Source organism: Panicum hallii, chromosome 7 (genome assembly GCF_002211085.1).
Source record: "Panicum hallii strain FIL2 chromosome 7, PHallii_v3.1, whole genome shotgun sequence".
NCBI classification, from domain to species: Eukaryota; Viridiplantae; Streptophyta; class Magnoliopsida; order Poales; family Poaceae; genus Panicum; species Panicum hallii.
The window spans coordinates 31020695-31044681 of NC_038048.1; the positions used below are offsets into that span (position 1 = coordinate 31020695).

The following is a 23987-nucleotide window of genomic DNA, read 5'->3' on the forward strand; positions in this document are numbered from 1 at the left end:
CGATCTTGCAGATCACAGTATAGTGCTGTCGAGGTGTCAGTGCATGGTTGCATGCACTCGATCTCCCTTACTCTACAAAAGCCTAACTGCTGACCACACCACCTACGCCTCTTATCTTTCAACTGTAGTGCGCTCGAGTGCCCGCAAATACATGACACCGAAAGTTGGGTTAGCAAGCACTAACCATCTTGCTAACTCCTCTCCATGCTGATCGACTCCATGCATGTATGGCTTCAGAGGCTCACTCACACCCACACACATCTTGCTTGTTGCTGGCTTTTGTCTTTTACTCTCAACATCATCTCTTCAACCTTTGAACTTTTCTGTGCGTATTGCGGTCTATCCAACCGGACCAAGCTAGCCTGCCTTGGAGCACGGCAACTGCCTCCACGTGTACAAACGACCAAAAATAATGCAAAGTCCAGCATGCTTGCCATGGCTGTGCCAGTAAGCTAGCTAGTTGTGGGTCTCATATGCCAGTGACTCAACGGTGACGTAGTTGCGACTTTGAACCCAATGCAAAATTGAAGAAGACACCCTCAAACCTGCATAAGGAACTGTTGCTGTGTCTTGCAACTTCTCCAAACCTTCTTGACCCGCCTCCGAACATTATTGACCTACCAAAGATTTCCAGTGCTAATGAGCATTCCGACTTTGTAACGGTTGTTTAGTCTTGCTATCGATAAAATTGTTGCAGTAATTTACGATATGCCATTTACTTTTCATCCCCAAGGTTTTTTTTTTAAGAAAAAGGCTGATTGAGTCACCTTTTTCTCTCTCAAGTAATACCTCATCCTAGCTGAAAGCTTCATCAGGTAAAAAGCAGCGAGCTCCCTGGCTATATATCTGCTGTGCACACACATACAGAGTTGGCCAAGGACCGAGGAAAATCACGCGCGTGAGAAGCACACATCTTGAGCTCAGCTCGTTTCCGACTCCGACTCCTAGCTTTTGCATTGTGTGTAGCATCCCAAGTCCTGGAAACTAGCTCATGGAGGCTTCAGCTGCGTCACTTCTCCCTCCTGCTCGGAAGCTGCTGCTTGCTCTGGTCCTGCTGCTCCTCCTCGCAGCCGGATCGCTGCCTCGCCAAGCTTCAGCTGGTGAGTCGATGAGCTTCTACTACTGGTAGATTGCTTCACTGAGATTTGGGTTCTGATCGATCGGTTTCGCCGTCGCATGTATGGACTATGGAGATGGAGTGCGATACGACTACAGAGCTTACACCGAGGTACCCGTCCTGCCTGCGTGCGGGCGTTTTTCTTCTTCAGTGAGATGGATAGATCATGGGAGTGCTCTCTTGAACCTGTTCTTTTTTTATTCCTTTTGTTTCAGTGCAAACCTCACCCTGAGCCTGCTCTGTACAATGGCGGCGTCCTCCGTTGGGCGAGCAAGATAACGGATTTCAGAACGGAGGACGAGGGGAACTACTCTCCGGCATTCGTGCTCTACAACATGTCGGCGGCGATCGCATACATCTTCTCCTGTAAGCACTGTACTATCGCAGTTGATTCCACTTGTTTGGCGATCATGGTAGCAAAACTTTAGTGGCAAGCGTTAATTCCCTGGTAAGAGCCAAGAACAAAGCCACAAAGATGAATTCTTAGGAGGTATTCATAACTTTCGGACGATGAGCCGGAGTTAAAAAGAGGCACAGTAGCTGACATTATATATTTCCAATTGAATCCATAAAATTGGAAACACATTGATGGTGAAAGCTCCCTCAAGAACATAATATGAGTTGTGGAAAGCAGGCATTAATTGGAGAAGTTCCAGGCTCTAAACAAAGGGGGGGCTTGCAAAATCGATCTACACCCAACACAAGCAGGGTAAAAAGAAAAGTTTTACCCTTCATTGATTTTTTTCTCTGCCTCCCCTAAACAACAGTACATCTCGCAAAAAAAAACAACAACAGCAACAAAGTTTTGCGTCGGCCTGCTTCTTATCTAGGCAAGAAATAGGAGACGTCCTAGTCAGGGGAAGAAGCATAGCATCGGCCGGAACCAGCGAAGCGACAAGCCTCACCCGGCCAGCGTCTGGCGTCCCGTCACGGGTGGGCGTGCGTGCGTCCAAGGCGCAAGCGGCCTGGGCGCGTGAGGGAGATCCACCAGCCGCCGTCACACAAGGCTGGGATCGCCCGGCGCCACGGGGGGTGGGGCCGGGCACCGGATGTGGGGTCAAGAGTGTAGCGTGTACCCCGGGCAGGGTACCACAGTTTTGTAGCCGTCTGGGCTAGAGGTCGGTTAACTTGATGATGTGCGTGAATGGACGGTTAGACTATGCCTACAATTTAGAGATTGTAGCACACGGTTCGCCGCGTGTTTTGTTCGGTTAATCTCCTTCTCAACAGAATTTGAGGAGAGTTTCGACTTGTAATCTAATCCCTCCCAACCTCCTTCAATACTTTTTAATCATCTTCAAACCACACAAATTCTATGGTCCGCCCAATCAGAGGGGACCGGTTCCTCAGCCACCTTCTCATTCTCTGTTTTTTCTACTTTGCTTTTATCCCACAGTGACATTTTGGTCCATTACGTGCATACCAGCCAGGGAAGCCAGTGTGTGACAAGTGGGCACGGATGCTCATAATTAGGTGATGCAACTTGGTTAGGCCAAAATGGGTTGGAATCAAATCTTAAATTCAAATTTTCTTCCAAACTGTTTTCCGTTTTCGAAACCATTTGCACCATGATGTTGTTCGCAATTAACACAACAAAAGAAGATAACACATGAATGTACTTTGAATCTTTTTAGAAGTTAGCATTTTTATAATTAGAGATAGAGTATTTTGAGCATTTACTTATTCTTTGAGAATATTTCTATTTGTAGTTTCGATTGTTCCTATAGTTTTTTTTGATATGTTCGTTCCGTGATGTATTTTGGATTGTTACCGGATCAGATTATTCCCAAAGCATTCACTAGATGTTACTCCGTATATGTATAGTTTGGATTGCTTTTTGTTTGGAAAGTTTAATGATTTGTTCTTGATTTATAATTTCTTTTCCACTTCAACACTTATCTTGTTCCTTCTTCTCAAACATGCTAGATGTACAATTTCTTCTTTTATTCCGCAATTTTGTATGATTTGTTCCAGGTTTATATCTTTTTGTTCCGCTAGAACACTTGTTTAGTTCCACTCGACAATTTTTTTTCTAGTTGAACCTGTAGCATTTTAAAATTTTAGTTTTTTGCGGGAACATTTTGTTTCTAAACTTGGAATAATTTTCAGTAATTTATTAGATCCATATAGACATAAACCTGATAGCAACGATTCAGGTTCATTGCTTTATTTTTAGTTACATTATGGTGAGTGGTTCACTGCTATCTCCAGGTTGGGTGAAAATTGATGGACCAGCAAGTGCACATGTGAAGGCAAAGATACTGACCCTAGAGAGCGCAGCGTCGCAATGCATCGGCACAGCTCTCGTGCGAAACGACTGCTGGTCTTTCCTCAAAGGTGGTTTTGCTCTCAACTCCTCGTCTCAAACTTCAGTTCTCTATTTCCAGGTGAGTTGAGATGTGGAATTTTGTTTATGAGGACACCGGCACATGTTCATGGAAAAAAGAGAGAAAGAAATCGATTCAGCATGCTCTCTCATGCGTACGTGTTTCCGTTCTCTGCTGCAGACCGCAAGCCCAAACGCCTCCACAATCTCAATCAGAAGCGCCTCCTTGCAACCCTTCTCACCCGAGCAATGGAATCAGCACAGGGAGGACCGTATTCAGCTGGTACGTTGCTACCAAATAATGTTCATGTCAGATGCAGTTTCAGCTTGTCTGGGCTGGGAACCATAGAGCTAGCTGACGCCTGACGCGATGGCATTTGCCTTCCATGCCAGATCCGGAAGCGTTTCGTCAACGTCCATGTCTCCGACGGCAACGGCAGCCGCGTGGTTGGGGCGAAGGTCGCCGTGCGCCAGATCACCCGGGATTTCCCCTTTGGCTCCGCCATCAGCAGGAGCATCATCGGTAACAAGCCGTACCAGGAGTGGTTCACCAAGCGGTTCAACGCGGCGGTGTTCGAGAACGAGCTCAAGTGGTACGCGACGGAGCCGTCGCCGGGGAAGGAGGACTACGCGGCGGCGGACGAGCTGCTGCGGTTCGTGCAGTCCAACGACGTGATGGCGCGCGGGCACAACATCTTCTGGGAGGACCCCAGGTACACGCCGGCGTGGGTGAAGAACCTGACCGGCTCGCAGCTCCGCGCCGCGGTGGCCGGCCGGATCAGCAGCCTGCTGTCGCGGTACAAGGGCGACTTCGTGCACTGGGACGTCAGCAACGAGATGCTGCACTTCGACTTCTACGAGAACCGGCTGGGCGGCAACGCCACCGCCGAGTTCTTCGACACGGCCAGGCGCGCCGACCCGCTGGCCACGCTCTTCCTCAACGACTTCAACGTCGTCGAGGCCTGCGACGACCTCAGCTCCAGCGCCGACTCCTACACCGCCCGGCTCCGGCAGCTCGCCGACGGCGGGGTCACCTTCGAGGGCATCGGGCTGGAGGGCCACTTCGGCAAGCCCAATATTCCCTACGTGCGCGCCGTGCTGGACAAGCTGGGGACGCTGCGCCTCCCCATCTGGCTCACCGAGGTCGACATCAGCAGCTCCTTCGACCACAAGACTCAGGCCGCCTACCTGGAGGAGGTGCTCCGGGAAGGATTCGCCCACCCGGCGGTGGACGGCATAATGCTGTGGACGGCCATGGGCGCCAACGCCAGCTGCTACCAGATGTGCCTCACGGACGCCAACTTCACCAACCTCCCCGCCGGAGACGTCGTCGATAGGCTCCTCGAGGAGTGGCAGACCAGGGAGGTGCTGGGCGCCACCAACGACCGCGGCTCCTTCAACTTCAGCGCCTTCCTGGGCGAGTACAAGCTCAGCGTCAACTACCAGAACCTCACCGCCGAGGGCACCTTCTCGCTGGCTCGCAGCGACGACACCAAGCACATCAACGTCCGTCTTCTGTCAGGACCGGCCTGATATGGAAAGGAGGCGAAACCGCAGCTCCGCGCTGCCGTGGCCATTGTTATTACTGTCATATGATGAACTGATAATTGTGTTTGAGTGGTGATTCTTGGACTGAATGGTGCGTGCTTGAGTGGTTATTCTTAGACTGAATGGTGCGACTATTGTGTTTTTTCTCGTTCAAAAAAAAAAAATCTTGTGCTCGAACAGAAAGCCCAGTCAGCTCTAGCCGCCTGCCAACATACCTGCGGATCATCTTGCAGGCTCTGAAAGCAGAGGCTGATAATAAGAACCTCTCTTTCTACGCGAACCAGACAGTAGATTAGTGAGATTGCTTCTGGCCGACTTAAGCGCTGCTGACTCCACGTTTCTGGAAGGTTGGATAGATCCATTGCTCTGCTCGATCTGCTGGAGTATGTTGATGGCGCTAGGCCGATACAGGTTCCTGAAGTATCTGAAAGCCATCACCGGGCCCATCCCTACTGCAACAGTCAGCTGGGTGGTGAACATGTTTGCACCACGTAGCGGGAATAATTATGTCAGATCGCACTTATGATTACGACAGTTATGTAGTGAAACTGACCAAAAAAAGAAGTTCCATAGTGAAACAATAGTAGACTTACTGCCATGGTGATCCAGTATGATGGTTGACCGCACAGGCGAAACATGATTGTGTAAATCTGAAGGCTTGGGATGGCACTGAGTATTAAGTTGATCATGTAGAAAGCCACAAAATTTCCCCAGATGAGAATGATTTGTGGGTAAGTGAATGAGCTGAAGACGCATAAGATGATGTCAGTGACTGTTCTACAATAAATGACTCCGATGTATCTGTTGTCACCTGATAAGAACTTACTTTGTGTCCATCGTCACAACAAAAGCCTGCAACCAAATGCATCCGGATAGTGCAACCATTGAGAGTTCCTGCATCTCGCTTTTCTCATCCGCATATGCACATACCGTAATAAAGAAAACGACGAGCGCCTGAAATTGAAAAATATTAGTGCTTCATGAAAGAAAATAAAGTTCAAATGCATCTAGAGGCCTATGCAGTTCACATGCATTTATCCCATACAGCGAAATCGATAGATTAATAAAGCAGAATTTGCGCTACATGCAGTGATGGAGCACCTGCATAGGTTTTATTTGTAATTCAGTTGCCAATATAATGCACACAACATATGCTTAAAATACTAGCGATCAGTGCATGTCAAAGGATGTAAAGTAAGAAGCTAATCATTATGAATGTGCATGTCCATGTCCATGAACAGAATCAATTACCAGAACAAGAGAGACATATGAGCTGATGCCGGATACTCCCCAATCACCTTCAATAACCTAACAATTGCAACCCCCACCCCCCACTTTGGTAGTCTACTTAAGATGTGCTATGAGCTGATGCCAGACAAAACATAACAAGAACCAGAGAAAAGATTATCTTACATGATACAGTGAACGACCAAACCATCCACAAAATGTAGTTGGATTTAGAAGCCTGGTAAGATGATGGAACTACATATCAGTAAAACTTATGCACAAAGATATCAAAAGCACTAACACCCTGTTTGGATGTAGATATTGAAGCCTGGAATTTGGAATTGGCATTAGATACACTCAATATCAGCTGTTTGGATGGTTTTGGAATTGGTATTGGAAACTGACTCCAATACCAAGCGGTATTCACCGTCCTGCTTTACCCCTTCCCACAATACCGATCCCTTCCCCTCCCTCGGTATCGGACTGCAATCGTCCTCCCCCTCAATTTCTCGGCGTCTCTTGCGCCCACGCCTCCTCCGCTCCTCCCTCCCCTCCGGTGCCGCCGAGCTGGCCCGCGCCTCCCTCCCCTCCGGTGCCATCGAGCTGTACAGCGCGTCCTCCGCTCCTCCCTTCCCTCCAGTGGCGTCGAGCCGGCCCGCGCCTCCTCCGCTCCTTCCTCCCCTGCGCCCCTCCGCCACGAGCTCCGTCGCTCCTCCGCCCCTGCGCCGCGAGGTCCGCCCCTCCGCCGCGAGTTCCATCACCCCTCTGCCCCTGCGCGGCGACGGCGGCAGCCTAGAGGCCCGGACCAGCGGGGCCTTCTTCCGCGAGGCGAGGGCAGCGGTGGTGAGCTCCTCCCCGGTCAGCGCGGCGGGGCTTCCTCCAGCGAGACGACGACGCGACCTTCTCTGACATGGCCAGGGTGAAGAGGATGAGAAGGTCAATTCCCAATTTCTTGACATGCGCATCCAAACATGAATTGGCATTTGCTACTTTATTGGATTCCAACCGCCAATTCCATCTACATCCAAATAGCAGATTTGATATTGTAACCCATTTCCAATACTAGTCTGCTTTGGTATTGGTACCCAATTCAATTCCAGCTGCTCAATATCTACATCCAAACGGAGCTTAAAAGGTAAAGTTTTATTTACCTCCCAGCTTGAGAATGATGTAAAATCTGGGGGTACTGTAGAACTGTTGTTTCAGAGATATCCTTGTCAAAAATTATAGTCATCACAGGTAGACTTGTATAGAAAACATTATAAGCCATCAGGCTAATGGAGTTAAATAAGCTAGTTCCCGAGAGCCCTGACAAAAAGGCAAACCTGACAGAGGACCAGGTGAGCAGTGCAGCCACAAAGTCCATGACAAATTGCAAATCAGTAGCAGAAGCCAATAATTAAAAATGCAGCAAACGGCACAAGCATCAAAGGGAACAGAGACTCACAGAATCTGTATAAAGCATATAAGAAGTGACTTGTAGAAGGAGTACTGTGAAATAAATGCTGTTCGATTGTATGAATAGCGACCATGAATAAGTATCAACCTCTTAAGAAACTTGAACTCTGCAAAAGAAATATCCGAAATGTGATTTTTTACAAAGAAAAATATATTGAATTTGGAGGTAAAGTGCAAAAGGGTAATAAGTGGCACGACAATTGCAACCATTTATACAACAAAATGATACCCTTTTTGGATGGATAAGCAAAGATAGAAACTGTTATCACATGAAGAATGGATAGAAACAATGTCTGCACAAGTTAGAATCTGGTTTATATGCTATTTCAGTACCAGATTGCAAAAAACCATTAAATCAAATTTCCAGATTTCTGGAAGTAAACAGAATCCATCTGTATCAACTAGAAGTACAAGAATTACAATATATGTTCAGTTACGACTAAGGCAGCAAAGCAGCTAAACACAATAACTAATATAATGGATTTGGCAAAATTAGAGAGATGCTTACTCCCAATGCTATAATCAGCAGCTCTTGCAGCTTGCAGTCCTTCCCTACCACTAATCCCTACTCCAATGTTAGCCTCTTGGATCATTCTAACATCATTACCACCGTCACCAATTGCTAGAGTTAAGTACCCAACGGACTTTAGAATAGCAACAAGCTGCAGAAATGCAAACAACATAATTTTAACCAATCGACATCTATATAAAAGGTCATGTCAAGATAAATCAAATGAAACAGAAAAGTGTCCAGATAAATGTCCATTACAAAACTATCTGCATGCTTATTTTGTTGAGCTCTACTTCTAAACAGAAGATATAGAGCTGCAAACTACTGAACCTAGTGGTATAGTGGTATCACCGATATTACTTTCGCTTACAATAGGCCATCCAATATCTTGTTATGAAAGCATGATCTATACTGATTTACAGCCACACACTTGGTAAAGGATTCATGAACATGTAAAATGGTTAATAAAAAAATGATCATAAACAACAAAATGTAAACCTGTGCTTTCTGCAAAGGTGTCATTCGACAGCATATTGCTGTTCTTGACAGCATCGCCAACCTAGTGAAAGATTCCTTGGAATGCTTTAGAATTATTTCGAGTGCCCAACCATCCAAAACAAATGCAAGATCCTGCATGAACAGATTTGAGAGGAAGCACTCCAACACAGGTTTAACAAGCATTGAATCCATCATTTAGAATGAAACATAGTATCAGTTTGTTCATTTGCTCAAGAGGACATTCCAAAAATACGATGCAAATATAATTCCGAAAGTTCAAGTTGAATACAGGACAGGGAAAAAGATCCTCTAGAGCCTACAAATATGAAAGGAGAATATGTTCTATACAAGATATTATTTCAGCATCTGACTAACTGGTGTTAAAGGTTTAAAACTGAATATCATTCCTACAGAACATGGGGGAAAGAGCTAATAAATACTTGTGCAGTAATTAACAATAATTGGAATGCAAGATACACACCTTTGTTTCGCACGTATTCTTCGTAATTAGTAATGCTGTATCGAGGCTTCTTAATATGTCCTCTTCAGTTTTCCCACTGATAGACAACAACTGGCTATTGGGCTCTGTAGGAGTGAGACGTTAAGTGATGATCTTGCTAACAGGAGGATAGGTATGAAATAAGAATTTATGAAATGTTCAACATGGTGAAGTAGTAAAACCATGTGGCAAACAGAAACAGCTCATGCAGAGAACATAACATTGTGACTATAAAGAATGCTAGATGCATTAGTGCTTATATCGCAAATAGGTCGAGAGTGGTCCCACACCAAAAAAAATGAAAAAAATACACGGTTGTTACATAAGTTATGAGCTCCTTCAGAACTACCATGTAGTGGCATCCAAGAAATATTACTCTCCATCTATGCAATGCATAATTTGACTTTTAGTAATATTTTTTTTTGATATATCACCAATTTTCACAGAGAGCTTCCAAAAATATCTAATATTTGTACCTTAGGGCCCAGCATTTGCGCACAACAGCATAAGGATCAAAGAGATGCTGATCATAATTCATCATGTGCTACGACAATAACTTGCAATGGACCAGTGTGGAAAACATTTGCAAGAGGCAACTCAGATTGTTGGTTGCACATGGCCACTAGCTAAATTTAATGGATATCAAATGTCTCATGATAGTACAGTACCAGAGGTTACGAGGTTACAAAGAAGTCCAATCTGAATTGCTGTATTTTGCTTATCACCAGTTAGCATCCACACATTAATTCCAGCATTCCTTAACAACTTAATGGTTTCAGGCACACCATCCTGCCAGCCAGAAGAATCTATAAGTGAGGCAAGGCAGCAAGTGTAAAATTGTGATAGTTTTATCTACTGGTTTTTAGTCTCAGTGACAGAAATTAATAATCAAGGTATACCTGAAGACGATCTTCTATGGCAGTAACACCAAGAATATAAAGGTCTCGCTCTAAGCTGTGACAGGCTTCGGCAATTTTAGACTGTATATAATTTAGTATAGTAACATTATCCAAGTAAGTGAGAAGAGTTAGTGAGACAGATGAGAGAACTTAATAAAGTTAACAGAAACTTGTTAAACCAGAATAATTACTAAGTACCTCCCTATTGTCCAATGAGCAGCTAGCCTCTTGAAAGTTTTTGGACCACTCCTTGTATTCATCTTCTTCCAGATCACGCCATCCCAAACATAATGTTCGCAGTCCCAACTGAGAATACATTTCTACTGCCTCAAGATATCTCTGTATTTGTTGTCCTGTGATACACGCATGCAAGACATGAATTAGCATAGATGATTGTTTTCTGAAATAACACTGAAGCTGCACAAAATGACAAAGGTATATTTGTAAAATAAAATGAAAGACAGCAAGCCATTTATTTTTTTGGCACAAGCCCTTAAATATTCTAGTTCATCATATGCTAAAATGGAGCCACCACACTGGCGCTAAGAGCAATAGGAAGCCCCCATGTTTAAAATAGGTGTAACCAATTCCTCTCTCTTAATACAAAGATACGGAGCTCTCCTGCGTGTTCGAGAAAAAAAATTCCCAAAAAGGTACCTATAGCATATGATGTTATGAGTCATCTAAAAAACCAAAATGCTTTTTCTTTAATATCCCAAGAAAGTTGTGTAGGCTACATATGAAACCCAACACGAGTGTTTATTGAGGCCAAATAAATTTTCTGACTATTTTGCGTGACATTTATCTCTCTCATGGTAATGAATCAATTCTACTTAAAAAGATTCTAGGCTCTTTTATGTAGCAAAAGATAGGTTTGATACAAGTGTCTATAATAGTTGCTAGCCTGTTATGGTAGTAGGACCAGGATTAGAAGGCACAGGACAGAGGTTTCTGTTCACGCGGTACTGTAGCGCGTGAACAGTGCATGGATTAGTTGGTTTGTTAGGATAGAGATAAGTTAGATTTATACAGTTAGTCGTCTCTATAAAAGAGACCCTTGTATCAATTGAGGGCAAGCAAGAAGAACCCTAAAAGTAGTCAGAGCCTCCATAGGGAGGGCGATGAACAGGTTCTTCGTGCTATCCCTAGTCTTACCATATCATAGCCCATGATGAATAGATTCAGCAGCGGACAAAGAATGTTGTAATATGCAAACTGATCTGATAATGCATACAAAATCCAAGCATCTAGGCTAAATTCAATATTGCATGAATCATGACATAATGCACTTTTCATGGTTGTACCATTACCTGGATAAGCACGAGGGAGAATAGCTTCATCGGCACCTTTAGATAAAAGATGGATCTTCCCAGTCTGCCCGTCCTTTACCACTACGGACATTCTTTTGCGATCAGAAGTGAATTCCAAAATGTCCAACAACTCATACCGAAACTTACACCCATTGAAACAAATCTCTGTAGAAACAACAGAGAAATCAATCAAGCAGCTTAGTGAAAGTATAATCTTGTCACAATCCAAGAAACATTTACTGACCAGCAGTACTGCTGTCTTTACTGATAAGCATCACATTCAGGTTTGATGCAGCATTGACTAATGCTTCCTCATCTTGCGATTGTGCTTTGTATGACACAGTATCATCATTGCTGAAAGTATGAAAGCTTTATAAGGAACAACATAATATCACAAATATGCAGAGTAGAGTACTGAAAGAAATTGTGCCTTGCCTTTTGACAGGAACCACTGTATTGCAAAGAGCCATCACCATCAGAAATTTGATGACATCAGGATCATTACTTGAGACCGCATTTAGAAGTCTCGCATCTAGGTAGAGAGAATTGTCAGTGACCAAAAAATAGGTATGCTTCTGTAACTTTGGAGGAGGTACATTTAGAGCACAAGTTATTCAGAATAACAGTAATAAAAATTTTTCACTAGAAATCCATTAATATGAACAATTACTCACGGCACAGTTCCAAGAACATCATGATTTTGTGAAGTGCACTAGAAGTTTAGCAACACCACTAGAAAAACAGATATCATGAAGATTAAAGTTGCAGCCTAAAGTTCCAAGCTCACCAATCTTCTGTATATGAACACCTCAAATATTTGCTTATATAAAGCTTTGCACATTATGAATTTCACCTGCCATGTTCCATCCATTCCAAAATATAGGATTACATGAAAACTGTTAGGTTAACTACAGACTAAAGATAGTGATATTCAAATTGCAATGAAGTGTGCACTTCCGTTCTCTTAGAATTTCCAGCATCCAAGATACCACATTTCCACAGAAAAGAAGCATCTTTCATACTAAGACCTACTAAAATAGAAAGAAGAAAAGGATAAACAATGTCTCTTATTAGGTCCAAAGGAACATAATGAGTAAGAGGATAACCTTTTAAAGCATCTCCATTGTCATTTCCATACGTAGTATTACTTATGCAGCATTGTTTGAAAATCATTCTATTCTCTGTAAGTGTCCCAGTTTTGTCACTCAAAATATATTCAACCTGCCCAAGGTCCTCGCTAATAGCTGTGCTGAAGGATACATTTATCTAAGCTTTATGAAATAAAGAATGTAGGTGCGATAAGCATTGAAGTTTACAAGAAACAGATATATCGCAGTACGTACTTAGCTGAATGAGCAGGTGTATTTGTTTCCCAATCAAACATTTGCTCATCCCAGTCAATAAATTTTGCATACACACCTTTAGCCAAATCAAGAGTAACCTACAACCAAGAATAAAAGTACTTTAAAATCATAGAGATCATGAAAGTATAGAAAATTTTTAATAATGGTATCTAGAGTTCTTGAAGTGCCTAAACAATTTCTTTACACTCTCTGCTCTTTTTCGCGGCACCCAAATTTCATTAGATGGATCTGTTAGCCATTAAGATGTTAGCACACATCATCACTTAAGGCATAGTGACAGGAGAGCAAAAATGTTGGTAACTAGTCAAAGTTTGTTCAGCTTGGTCAAAGCTCTTTAGCAGCATCTAAGTAATATGATGTCTCGATATTTTTCTAGTTTCTACAGTTAATGCATTTAACCATTACATCCACTTAAGTTCCCAATCAACAAAACATGAAGCAAATATTGACACACTGAAGAACGTGTATGACTTCTAAAAAAGAAAGTAGTTAGTAGTGTACAAAATTGATGGTACATTAAAAGAGGTTTGGTTCCAGAAACAAATTAATGCACTACTACTGAATTTAGTGGCAGATTTGCAGATTTATTAGGGGAAATAAAATATGTGCAATTAGTCCAAAAAAAATTCTAGATTAGCGTGCAACACAGTCATGCAGCATCAACCCTTTGCTTTTCTGTCAAGGCTTTGAGGGAAGAGTTTGCGTGTTGGCCTCTAAAGCAAGCTAGTGATGCCCACCAGTTGACTGGCCTGAACATTTTGGCAGGTCCCAAAGAAGGCAGTCTAGCATAATAGTACCAATAATATGTTTCTAGCCCAGTAGCCAGGAGTTCAACAAGACACTAAACCCAGGCTAGTGCAGCTGCCCATTTCAGGTAGGATGTTAGGCTAAGGTCATCAAGTCTATTGGGTCAATCATGTAAGGCCGTATCAGTCGATATAATAAAACTGCACAAGGAGTATCACTACCGCAAAACTCATGTTAATATCCTACAAGAAATTAAGATTGACAACTATTACAGTAAATAAAATATAAACCTTCAAGATGGTGTACTTTGGAACAAGTAACACCGGAAGAGGAAACAAGAAGTCAATCTAAAAGCATACCTTTATGGAGATCGGAATCATTATGGAGCACAACAGCTCAAAGCGCAATGGAATAACCAGGAAATCATACCATGGTCCCTTCACAGGATACATAAGATACCATTGCTGCATAAAGGAAGTGAATTATCAAATCATAGAATACAAATAACATAAGTACTTATCAATTCCTTATAATATAATCATCTGTGTCACAAGGTATAATAGTAAGTGCCCATGAGAAGGCACAACACAGGTGGCAACATGCATGAAAATTAAAATGAATTTGTTGCGCCAGGATACTGCTTATAAAAAAGAATTAGCACCTTGAGACCCTGAGTGTCCTTCCAAATATTCCCAAAATAACCCAGCACAAGTACAGCAACAATTTGTAACAGGAATATCGCAATAGTGAGCTTGTCTATCATCGCATCAGCAGCAGTGAGCTTCGGCTCTGCAGTTCCCCTGCTCATTCCTGATTTAGTTTCATTGCCTACAATGGATGATTGGAGGGTTAACCATGTTGCTACAATGTCTTTTTGGTAAGCAACTTGCACAATAAATGCCTCAGGCAGAATATGTATGGTATTCATGAAATCATCAAATTTTGTGTTTACCTGTGTAAACTGCAACGCCACAAGCCCATTCAGTGTACCGTAAGTAACATGATTGAAGAAGTGTGTTGTTGACAGTCAAAGGACATTTTTCATTGTCAATGGTAGGGAGGAACAAGCGCATGTTAGCATCAAATCTTCGTATGTCATTATCTGGGTTGGGGCACTCGACTACACCCTGTTTAATTTAAAGAGAGGTAATCAGAAAAATAAATAACAAATATCAAAGGAGAAGTGCAGAAAGGCTCACCTTAACTTTTTCCAGCAGCTCTACTGACAAGTTAGCAGAAATTGAAGGAACTATTCTAGTTTTCAAGTCAGTTTCACCATCCAAAGCAGAAGTCTGAAGTAAACATAAGAGGCACAGTTAGGCATAAACTACAATATAATAAAATACCTAGATCACCAAGCAATGGGATCAGAATATGTACACATGCAAAATCTGTAGTGCACCATAATATGATGAAGTCTAAGGCTAGGACAATCTAGAAGGTAAATTCATCACTACCATCAGGTTCAGTTTGTTTAACAAAAATTCATTACTTAGTCAAGGCAATGGCTACGGCCATCCCAGTAATTCGTATGAACTCCTATAACAATATGTACAAAATACATACACAGTGCTATTAGTGAGCAATTTCATTTACCTCAACATAACAGGTTCCTTGAGGATCAGAAGTTCCAATGAGAACAAGATCACATGGTATCTCATCATTCTCATGGAGCCACACTATATCTCCAACATGTATCTCCTGTGCCTTGATCTACAAAACAAAAGCACATTCAAATATTTCAATAACAAAAATGTAATCCCATATGCATCATTAGAGGATAGAGATTTAATTTGTATATTTTTTGGATAACCAAGAAAATTACATGAACGGTACAACTCCCAGCTCGATCTACATTCATCAATACCCTGATCCTTCCATATGCCAGTACTACTAAGACTACTTGGTTTTTAGAATATACCACAGTATACTAATTCCAACTCAGAGAAGAAAGAAAAGTATCACTTGACTATCCATTCACATAAAATTACTCTGTTTGTCTTTTAATCTACATTACTAAGACAGAAGATGATGGTACCCTGAGATAAATAAAAGATGTATCCAATATAAAAACATGTTATCTCTCCCCATTAAGAAACTTCCATGTATTTCTGATGGAAAATTTAAAGCAAGATTTCAACTGAACAGTGCCACGTTAGTTTTATGATAACAGTGGCAAGCTGGGTGAACCAGCAGCTGAATAACTGGATAAGGAAAGACAGCCTAGAGAACATATGAAAGTAAGAATTTCTAGATGTTCTCTTTTTCTAAGATAGAAAACAAAATTGAATGCCTTTAGGCAAAATGAATTTGTGGTGTAGACTGGAGACCTGGACACGATAAGATACTAGAAACAATTTCCGTGAATGGCTCACAAGTTACAATAGATCAAGAGGATTTTCAATGAAGTTAAAGCAAATTAAATATTGATGGAGAAAGGAAAAACCTGTCTACGAATGCCATCCTTTACCAACCATACTTTCCTTTCATTTGCTTTCTTGTCTGAAAGATACCTATTGTAATCATCCCAAGCCTCTTTTGAAGCAGAAACAATGAAGATGATGATAAGTGGACCCCATGTAGTTGCAGGACTAACTGGAGTAATACGGGACCACAACTGAAGGCAGGCTATTAGCAGAAAATACTGATTCATGAAACGCCTGAAATACTTAAGAGAAGTGGACATGATTTAAAATCCTGATGGAACTGAAATTCATTAGATAAACAGAAAAATTGAGTTCCTGCAGGTCCTTTAACAAAATGATCTAGAAGTCTTTTTTTTCTCATGTTCAGGGGGTCAGCTTTAAGTCCTAGAGCTAGTTAATTACAAAAAACTCAGTTATTTTTTGGTTAGTAAGAATCTTCATCTAGTGCTCTTATATTAATTTAGTCCTCAGGGTAAGATGACATTGGAAATTTTCATATGCAGAGAAAAGAAACATAAGCAAGGCTGATGCATTGCATTATATAACAGAATTAAATTAAGCAACATGGCAAAAAAATTTCAGCATGCATCAAATGGTAGAAACGGTGTTTTATGTTGAGCCCACCTAGATAATAGAAACCTCAGGTATTTAAGTTAAAGGAAGTACACTAAACGATAAACAGCAAATACCTTAGCTGCTGAAGCAATGGAATGGTTAAGATGGAGATGGAACCATTTTACTGCAAAGAAGTAAAGAATAGATACAAACCTGAATTGCTCCCATAAGTTTTTCGGGAAAAAGTTCCACAGAGTATATTTGGTATTGGATATCCGATTGTCACAGTAGGAATGCCGGCACGAATCATCATTGATATTGACAAATCGTTTCATTGTTGTCCAATATGTCACTTCCGTGCCATTGCACGCTTTGATCACTCTGATGGAGAAAAGGCTTCAACAATGTGAAGATCGATGAACATCATTCTGACAAAAGAAAAGCAAGTACCAGATTAAGAGGTGAAATAAACATAAGAGAGAACTGCTACTCCATAATGACTCTTGGTGGATTCCCTATATGCTGCCAGGACTGCGTGAGCCAGGAGGGCAAAACAAGTGGCTACGTGCCACACCACTCCAATGGCAAAACGTGGCAACACACAACTGAGATAAGGAAACAAAATAGAAAACATCCCTAGACTGTCGCATTGTGCACGGACTGGGATCTTTTTCCCCCAAAGAAAAGAGCACAGCAAGCAAGCAATCAGGGAGCCAAGGAAACAAAAGCCTATCAGGCTGCTACTAAATCGAGCAATGCCCCCAGAAATTCGAGGTAACAGAAAGGAATCTCAAGAAACGCATGCCCCCACACTCCCCCAGCCATCAATAACGGGGATTCAGCTCCAATCGGCAAGGGAAGGACTCGAAGCATGGTAGGTGGAGTTGACCCCAAACCATAAGGGAAACGAAGCGCCGCACCATGGGGTCCAACCAGAGCCATGGACGGATGGTTCAATTAAGTACTGCCCCATCATCCAGCAACCCAATCGGCCACAGATTGAAGGGATGGGAGGACCAAAAAACTCGGAATCGATGCCAGGCTCCTTACCCGTGGAGTATTACGGGGGGGACCAATCGCGATAATCTCGGGCTCTCAGCTCCGTAGGTGCGGGAAGGAGGCGGCGGAGGAGGGCTGGACGGCGATGGCGTGCTCGGTTGGGAGGAGCTCGAGAGGCGCGCGGATCGGGCGCGGGCGCCGGCGATGAGAACGGTGGTGTGGCGTGTGTGCGCGAGATGCTTCGAGGAGAGAGAGAGCCGTTGAAACCCAAGGTGGGCTGGGCCGGGTCCAATCTTGCAGTTCTGTAACACGTGATCTGAAACTTTTAATTTTTTCCCATGGTCGTCGAACCTGACTGAAAAAAATTGGAGCGTGTCAGTCGGCCCGTTGTCGACGGAGCGGGCTGCATGGGTTGCAGCGTAGTATGCGGCAGCAGCAGCCCACTAGCCCGGGCATAATAGCCACGTCAGCACTGTTCTGTGCACAAAGTCAACCGTCCAAGCACTGATCCTATTCTTTAACGACTTCTTAGCTGGAATCTGCAGCAGCGGAGATCGACGAAGCTAGGGAAAGGGGCAAGTTAATTCCATGTCCAGACAGTAATAAAAACTCAAATACAGGAGAAAAATACAATTACTGAATTACCACAATAACACCTAGGATCCACCTCACAAAAATTGGCTACACACCAACCACCACAGCAACCAAACCACCAAAACTACCAATGGAAACTGTCAGCAAGACCATCATAATACTGACAACCAAGAGCCACCCCGCACATTACATCAGCACTCGTGAAAGCATGGAGGAGACCACCACGGTACCGCCAACAATACAAGATTTAGAGTCTATTTGGAGGAGCTAAAGTTAAAGTTGAGTACTAAAATTTAGCATATGTCAGTATTCATACACATGCTAAATTTTTTTAGTCTTAACTAAAGTTTAGCACACCCTATTAGCACTTCCATTTAGATGAACTAGTGCTAAAGTTTAGCACTTTCATCCATTAATATTTGGATCCAAACAGAACCTCACCCTCTAAACTACACAACTAACATCATCAACATCTTAGAATGCCCTTGAGTCCCATGCTCCCATGACAAGGTCGCCCCTCCCGGCACCCACCTCTTCCTATTCCCGCCACAACCGCAAAATCCGTAATCCCACAATTCGCCACCACTATATTTGTCTAGCTGCATGATTTCCTAATTTCCAGACTAACTTGTTGTCTTACTGCCGCATCGCGTGGTGCCATTCTGCAACCCACCTCCCTAGTTATTCGGCAACATCTAGTTATTCAGCAACCTCTAGACATCTTTTTAAACTTGACGGCATCCTCCTCCCAACAGCCCTATTTCCGAACCCTGATATCGCTGTTGTGAGCACCAAGCGGACTCGGCCACTTGCAGCAAGAGAACGATGCCTTCTGCGATGCCCAGCTCCCAATCGCGTGCATGGCTAGGAACATTCCCCTGGAGAAGGGTTACATATGAAAATCTCTCTATAGCACTGAATAAAAATCCGGTTCCTCATATGGCACTGCAAAATTTTATCTCCCTAATTTAACACCGAGATTTAACTTTTATTCCTTTCTTAACACTTCAGTTATATCCAATATTATCCTAAATGATAAATAGTAAACAGTCGGTTACCCTTTATTTAGCGTTTATGTTTAAACGGAGTTAAACATGCTGAACGGTTTTGTATTACATCATCAAAATATGCATGTTCGTGGCTTCAAAAATAAGTATTCTAACAAATATATGTATTTATGCAAGTAAAAGATCAAGTACAAATATATTTATGCATGTAACAAATCATGTATATATATTTGTTTATGTAAAAATTTATATATAAGTATGTATGCATGTAAGAATGCAAATCGATTTGCCTTTGTTTGCCTAAACAGTGTGTTAAACTGCTGTTTAGCATGTCTAATAATATTTAATTCCTTTCTGTTTACCTCGTTTAGACCGTTTAATCCCTTTTTTGACCGCCTAAAAACCGTTTAAACACCATTTATAGCCTAAACAACACAGTTTACCTCTATTTACCGTTTAGATACTGTTTAGACAGCCGTTTAGACCATTTAGGCCAACACTGGTCATATTCATCATAAACTTCCGCCAAATTCACTCTCAATATGTCAGATAATTGGTATGTGAACCAATATGTCAGATAATTGGTATGTGAACCAAAATATGTCAGAAAATTTATTTTCTATTTTTTCATTGAATAATTATCTAACTAAAGCTGTTGAAGTGGCAAACATAATGTATAGCTTTATATTGTCCTTTGGATAATTCATGGAAAATTATTCAAGTTCATTGTTGCATGTTCGATATATTTCACCATTTATAACAAGAACTTGTGTACTAGATAAGATGAAGGGTAAAAATGTCTTTTCAGTGAGATATACTGGCCAAACTAACCGAAGTGTCAACAAAGGCAAAAAATACCCCAATATCAAGTAAGGAACTAAGTATCAAGAAAGGAATGAAAAAGAGTAAAATACACCAGAGGTCCATCAACTTGTAAGGGGGTGTCACTTATCTCCATAAACTCTGAGAGTGCATTTCTAGGTGCATAAACGTGTAATTTGTGTCACTTAGGTTCATAAACTCTAAAACTACATTTCTAGATCCATAAATCTGTATTTTGTGTCATCTACGTCCATACCCTTCACCTAGCCTTCATGCACTGATGCGGCACCAACAAGAATCAGCATAGGGAAATAGAGGAGGGGATGGAGGACTTATTTTGGAGGTTATGGACATGGATTAGGGTTAAGGGGGTTCCAAAGATTGCCATTAGAAAGTTCTGAAGCTGAGGTCTAAGATATGACCAAAACCCTTAATATTTTTTTAGAACCACTGGTAATATATGTGGAGGGGAGGTGTGATGACATCGGATCAGCATTTGTGGGTGTATCTATGACCACAAGATTGCTCCTGGATGAAGCAATGAAGGAACACATGGAGTTGCTCGACCACAATGAGAGCCTACTCGAGGGTGCAGTATGGTTGGGAAGACAGGCCTTCGAGATCACCACCGAGGAGAGCCATGACAGCGGTGACGACACGCTTCGTTAGGATATAGCATCAACAGCAGCTCCTCTGGTAGCAATCCTTGCAAACAACAATGGCGACGTGCTCCTACCTCACCCACAAGTTCTTGATAAAATGCAAGACTGAGGGGCGGAGAGAGATGAAAAGGATGTACCCAGTTAACATGTCATGTGAGCGGTATGCCTACGTACAGGTGGTAGGGTATGAACCTAGGTGATATAAACTATAAATTTATAGATCTAAAAATATACTTTCAAAGTTTGTGGACTTAAGTGATATAATTTACAAATTTATGGACTTAAAAATACGCTTTTGGAGTCTGTGGATCTAAGTGACACAACTTACAAGTTGATGGATATCTGGTGCATTTTACTCAAAAATAAATCTCGGTGTCAAATAAAGGAGGTAAAAAATTTTAGTATCATGTAGGGAACCAGATTTTTATCTAATGCTATATACTATATAGGGAATTTTTCTCTTACACATATTGATATCGTGTGAAAGCAAAACACTGCCATTGCCTCGCCGTCGCCGATAATCAAGCAATGTCGCGAGTTCAGCGAGTGCGATGAGCACTGGACGGAGCCGTTGGCAGGCTGGACGATGGCAGCCGGCAGGTGAAGTCTGTTGCTCGTGGCCGGCACGTCGGCGGTTAGCCGCTGGTGCTTGGCCAGCTTGCTTGAAGTTGGAGGTGTCAGAAAGGGCACCTGTGTCACAGATAGTGCGGCGCCGTTAATTGAGGATGTACCCCGTGCACCTGTGAGGCTGTGATAGGAAGCAATCTGCAAATACGCTGTGCTGCCTGTAAGGAACAAAGCCTTGCAAGAAGTTTCTTGGGCACAATATGTTACCGGTGCAACAATTCAACTGCTAACTAGCACGTACAATGTCTTTTGTTTTCTTGTCCCAACCAACATTAATTAATTTACTACTCCCTCCGTAGCCGTTCCAAACCATTAGCCGGTAGAAAAACGATGCTTGAACATGAAAGAGAAAAACTGGGCATCGATTTTTGCCACCGTGAGTACCGATGCCTGAACAAAAGATCCTGTCGTCAATGCATCTACTAGCTTCAGCAGATGATAGATCGCTCGGAGAGAGAAGATCAGATTGTATTGGTAGTGAAAGATGCTACAGGATTTTAGTTGCTTAATGTGTTTGAGGTCCCACCAAACCAATGCTTAGACACAAAAACACGCTGTGGATGCTCTTAGGCCACCGTTTGGACTATCAACTTCATTTCTAATCTAGTAGATCATTTGAACCGATAAATGATAGTAGCACAATCTTATATGGCAAAACTTTGTGAATTTTCATTTCTTAATGGGCCAAAATAAAATGTTTGACTTAAATATGTTTTAAAACTAATTATATATATGGTACATGAAGGCGAAACTTTGACTACAATTTGAAAAAAATATTATTCAAGTATAATAGGCAATGCTATATAATATGAAATCAGTTTTCACGATCAATAGTTCTGTAGTCTTGCAAAACTCTTTGGAATTTTTAGCTATGGATGAGAAAAAGAAAGGTGTGTGTGAGGATAAAAACATGAATATGAAATTATTTTTATTATCCAAACAACTTCTATTTGGTATGGTTTTATTTCGTGCTGTTCCGGTGATCATTTCCCCTTATTAAGATGTAATAATGTAACTTCGCTGCAGTGAGTGGTTCGGTTTTTTTAAAAAACAATTAAAAAGAATGAACATGATCAAAAGTGAGTCGTCTCCATGAATTGGCGGTGAAAATTGGTTGGCAGATGTTGTAGTTACACGGCAAAAAAATTGCATCCCCAACCAACACCAAACGTCTGCATTTTGTACTAGCTGGCCTCGCACAGCAAGAGAGAACTTCAATCCCTTTATATAATAAGTTGTCCTCGGCTGCTGCTCATATGTAGCACCACACCTATAGGCACCATGGACAGCAAAGTGTGCGTCTTTCTGCTCGTCGCGCTGCTCGGCGTTGCTCTAGCACTCGCCGGCTCCATCGCCGGCGGCAGCATGGAGGCCGTGCTGGCCGGCAAGAGGCAGTATGGCGCGGCGCAGCTGATGATGACCCCCGTGACGGCGACGCCGACGTCGGTGCTGGGTGTGGAGGTGCGCCGCCGCGTCCTCGGCAGCATCAGCCCGTCCTCGCTCGATCCCAACAGGGCGGCCTGCATCGGGTCGTGCCCGGCCGCCGGCGGGGCGTACACCGGCCGCGGCTGCCAGAGGGTGTACCAGTGTTCTACAGGCTGAGCATGCACCGTCTCCTGCTTCTTAGTTCTTACTAGCTACTACAGCAATCTTACTCCACCTTATTTTGTCGTCTATCCTTTTAACTTGTAAGAGTCAAGTTATGCGTGCCATTGCAGTGAAAACGAAAATCATTGTACCATTTTTCGCCCATGAAATTACCTGTAAGGTAAAATTTGCATAAAATTCCCTATGTCACTTGAAGTTTGACATTATTCCTCCAGTAAATTGAATTGTTGCAAATGTCCACCCACCTACTTAGTTCAGTTGTGGAAAACACACCAGTGCTTATATAAGTGGAGTCGAATCCTTGCTGCGACCTTCTCTCTTGGAGGAGAGAGAGCGCGGACGAGAGAGAGAGTGCGCGCGCTACGAGGAGTTGAATGAAAACATAGGGAAGGATATTAGGCTGGAGTATTACGGGCATATATTTAGAAAAACTTGAAATATTTTATTTTATTTTATTTAATCTATTCATTACCTAAAATAGGAATTTTAGGATTTGACACCATATGAACACTTGGCTGGCTGGCCGCCCCCTCAGCTTCATCCCCGACCCCGCACGTGGTACATCGAGACCCGGCGGTGCTTGAGTGAGTGCTTATTGCCTTGTTCCTGTTTTTTTTTCTAACACAATGTTAGGTCTAATTGGTTATGTGTGTATATATATGTTCAGCTTTCCAATAGATACTCCTTGTAGTAATTATTGGAAAAAGTAAGATCTATGTCTTGGACTCATTGAGGAGGATATAGGAAAATTTCAAAATCTTATAAACTTGTTTAATAGGTAATGTCGGTCATTCCACTATACCTCTATAAACGTTGCTTTGATTGAATTAAGCACCAAACAACGCTCACTTTCATGCGCACGGCATGGGCACAGTTCCATGCAAACTTCAAGGGAAAACTTTCTGTTATGTATGGAGTTTACACATCTCATTTGTTCTACGCCACTAATATTTCATAACTTCTTTTTCCCCTGAAGTGTTTGAGATAGCAAGTGGGAAATAATTTATGTAGATACTACACAAGTACAAAAAGGTTCTATAGTCCTGGTTGGTTGGGAAATCTCTATAGTCCTAGTACTAAAGGGGCTCCCTGTCCCGAATGTTCTATATTCTGAAGAGCATAAGTCAACTCATCTTTTTCTCTATTAGGTTGGAATATTCCCTAGGCAATTGCTTCAATGGCT

The 23987-nt window shown here is 42.4% G+C and overlaps 3 protein-coding genes across 4 annotated transcripts; 2 read left to right on the top strand and 1 right to left on the bottom strand.

Moving 5' to 3' along the window:
- Positions 1 to 890: 890 nt before the first annotated feature.
- Positions 891 to 5008, top strand: LOC112899695 (anti-sigma-I factor RsgI6-like). Of its 2 annotated transcripts, none has more exons than XM_025968266.1 (6): positions 891 to 1100; positions 1185 to 1228; positions 1333 to 1483; positions 3329 to 3504; positions 3625 to 3726; positions 3837 to 5008. In XM_025968266.1, exons 1-6 carry the CDS (start codon positions 992 to 994, stop codon positions 4974 to 4976), a joined length of 1722 nt encoding a protein of 573 aa, XP_025824051.1. In that variant the 5' UTR covers positions 891 to 991; the 3' UTR covers positions 4977 to 5008. The 2 variants fall into 2 exon arrangements, with proteins under 2 accessions (XP_025824051.1, XP_025824052.1); XM_025968267.1 differs by having other exon boundaries at positions 1194 to 1228.
- LOC112899694 (phospholipid-transporting ATPase 2-like) lies at positions 4985 to 17769 on the bottom strand. Its single transcript, XM_025968265.1, has 25 exons — positions 17536 to 17769; positions 16699 to 16913; positions 15951 to 16164; positions 15101 to 15217; positions 14704 to 14796; positions 14457 to 14631; positions 14166 to 14332; positions 13864 to 13968; positions 12737 to 12834; positions 12500 to 12642; positions 11829 to 11925; positions 11638 to 11747; positions 11394 to 11558; positions 10282 to 10436; positions 10084 to 10164; positions 9853 to 9973; positions 9167 to 9270; positions 8686 to 8817; positions 8185 to 8338; positions 7666 to 7783; positions 7370 to 7543; positions 6405 to 6456; positions 5818 to 5945; positions 5585 to 5735; positions 4985 to 5456 (listed from the first exon to the last, which is right to left on the bottom strand). Exons 2-25 carry the CDS (start codon positions 16818 to 16820, stop codon positions 5214 to 5216), a joined length of 3219 nt encoding a protein of 1072 aa, XP_025824050.1. The 5' UTR covers positions 16821 to 16913; positions 17536 to 17769; the 3' UTR covers positions 4985 to 5213.
- Positions 17770 to 22477: 4708 nt separating this feature from the next.
- Positions 22478 to 22798, top strand: LOC112900623. The gene has a single exon (XM_025969465.1). The coding sequence runs from the start codon at positions 22478 to 22480 to the stop codon at positions 22796 to 22798; it is 321 nt and encodes a 106-aa protein (XP_025825250.1).
- The last annotated feature ends 1189 nt before the right edge of the window (positions 22799 to 23987 follow it).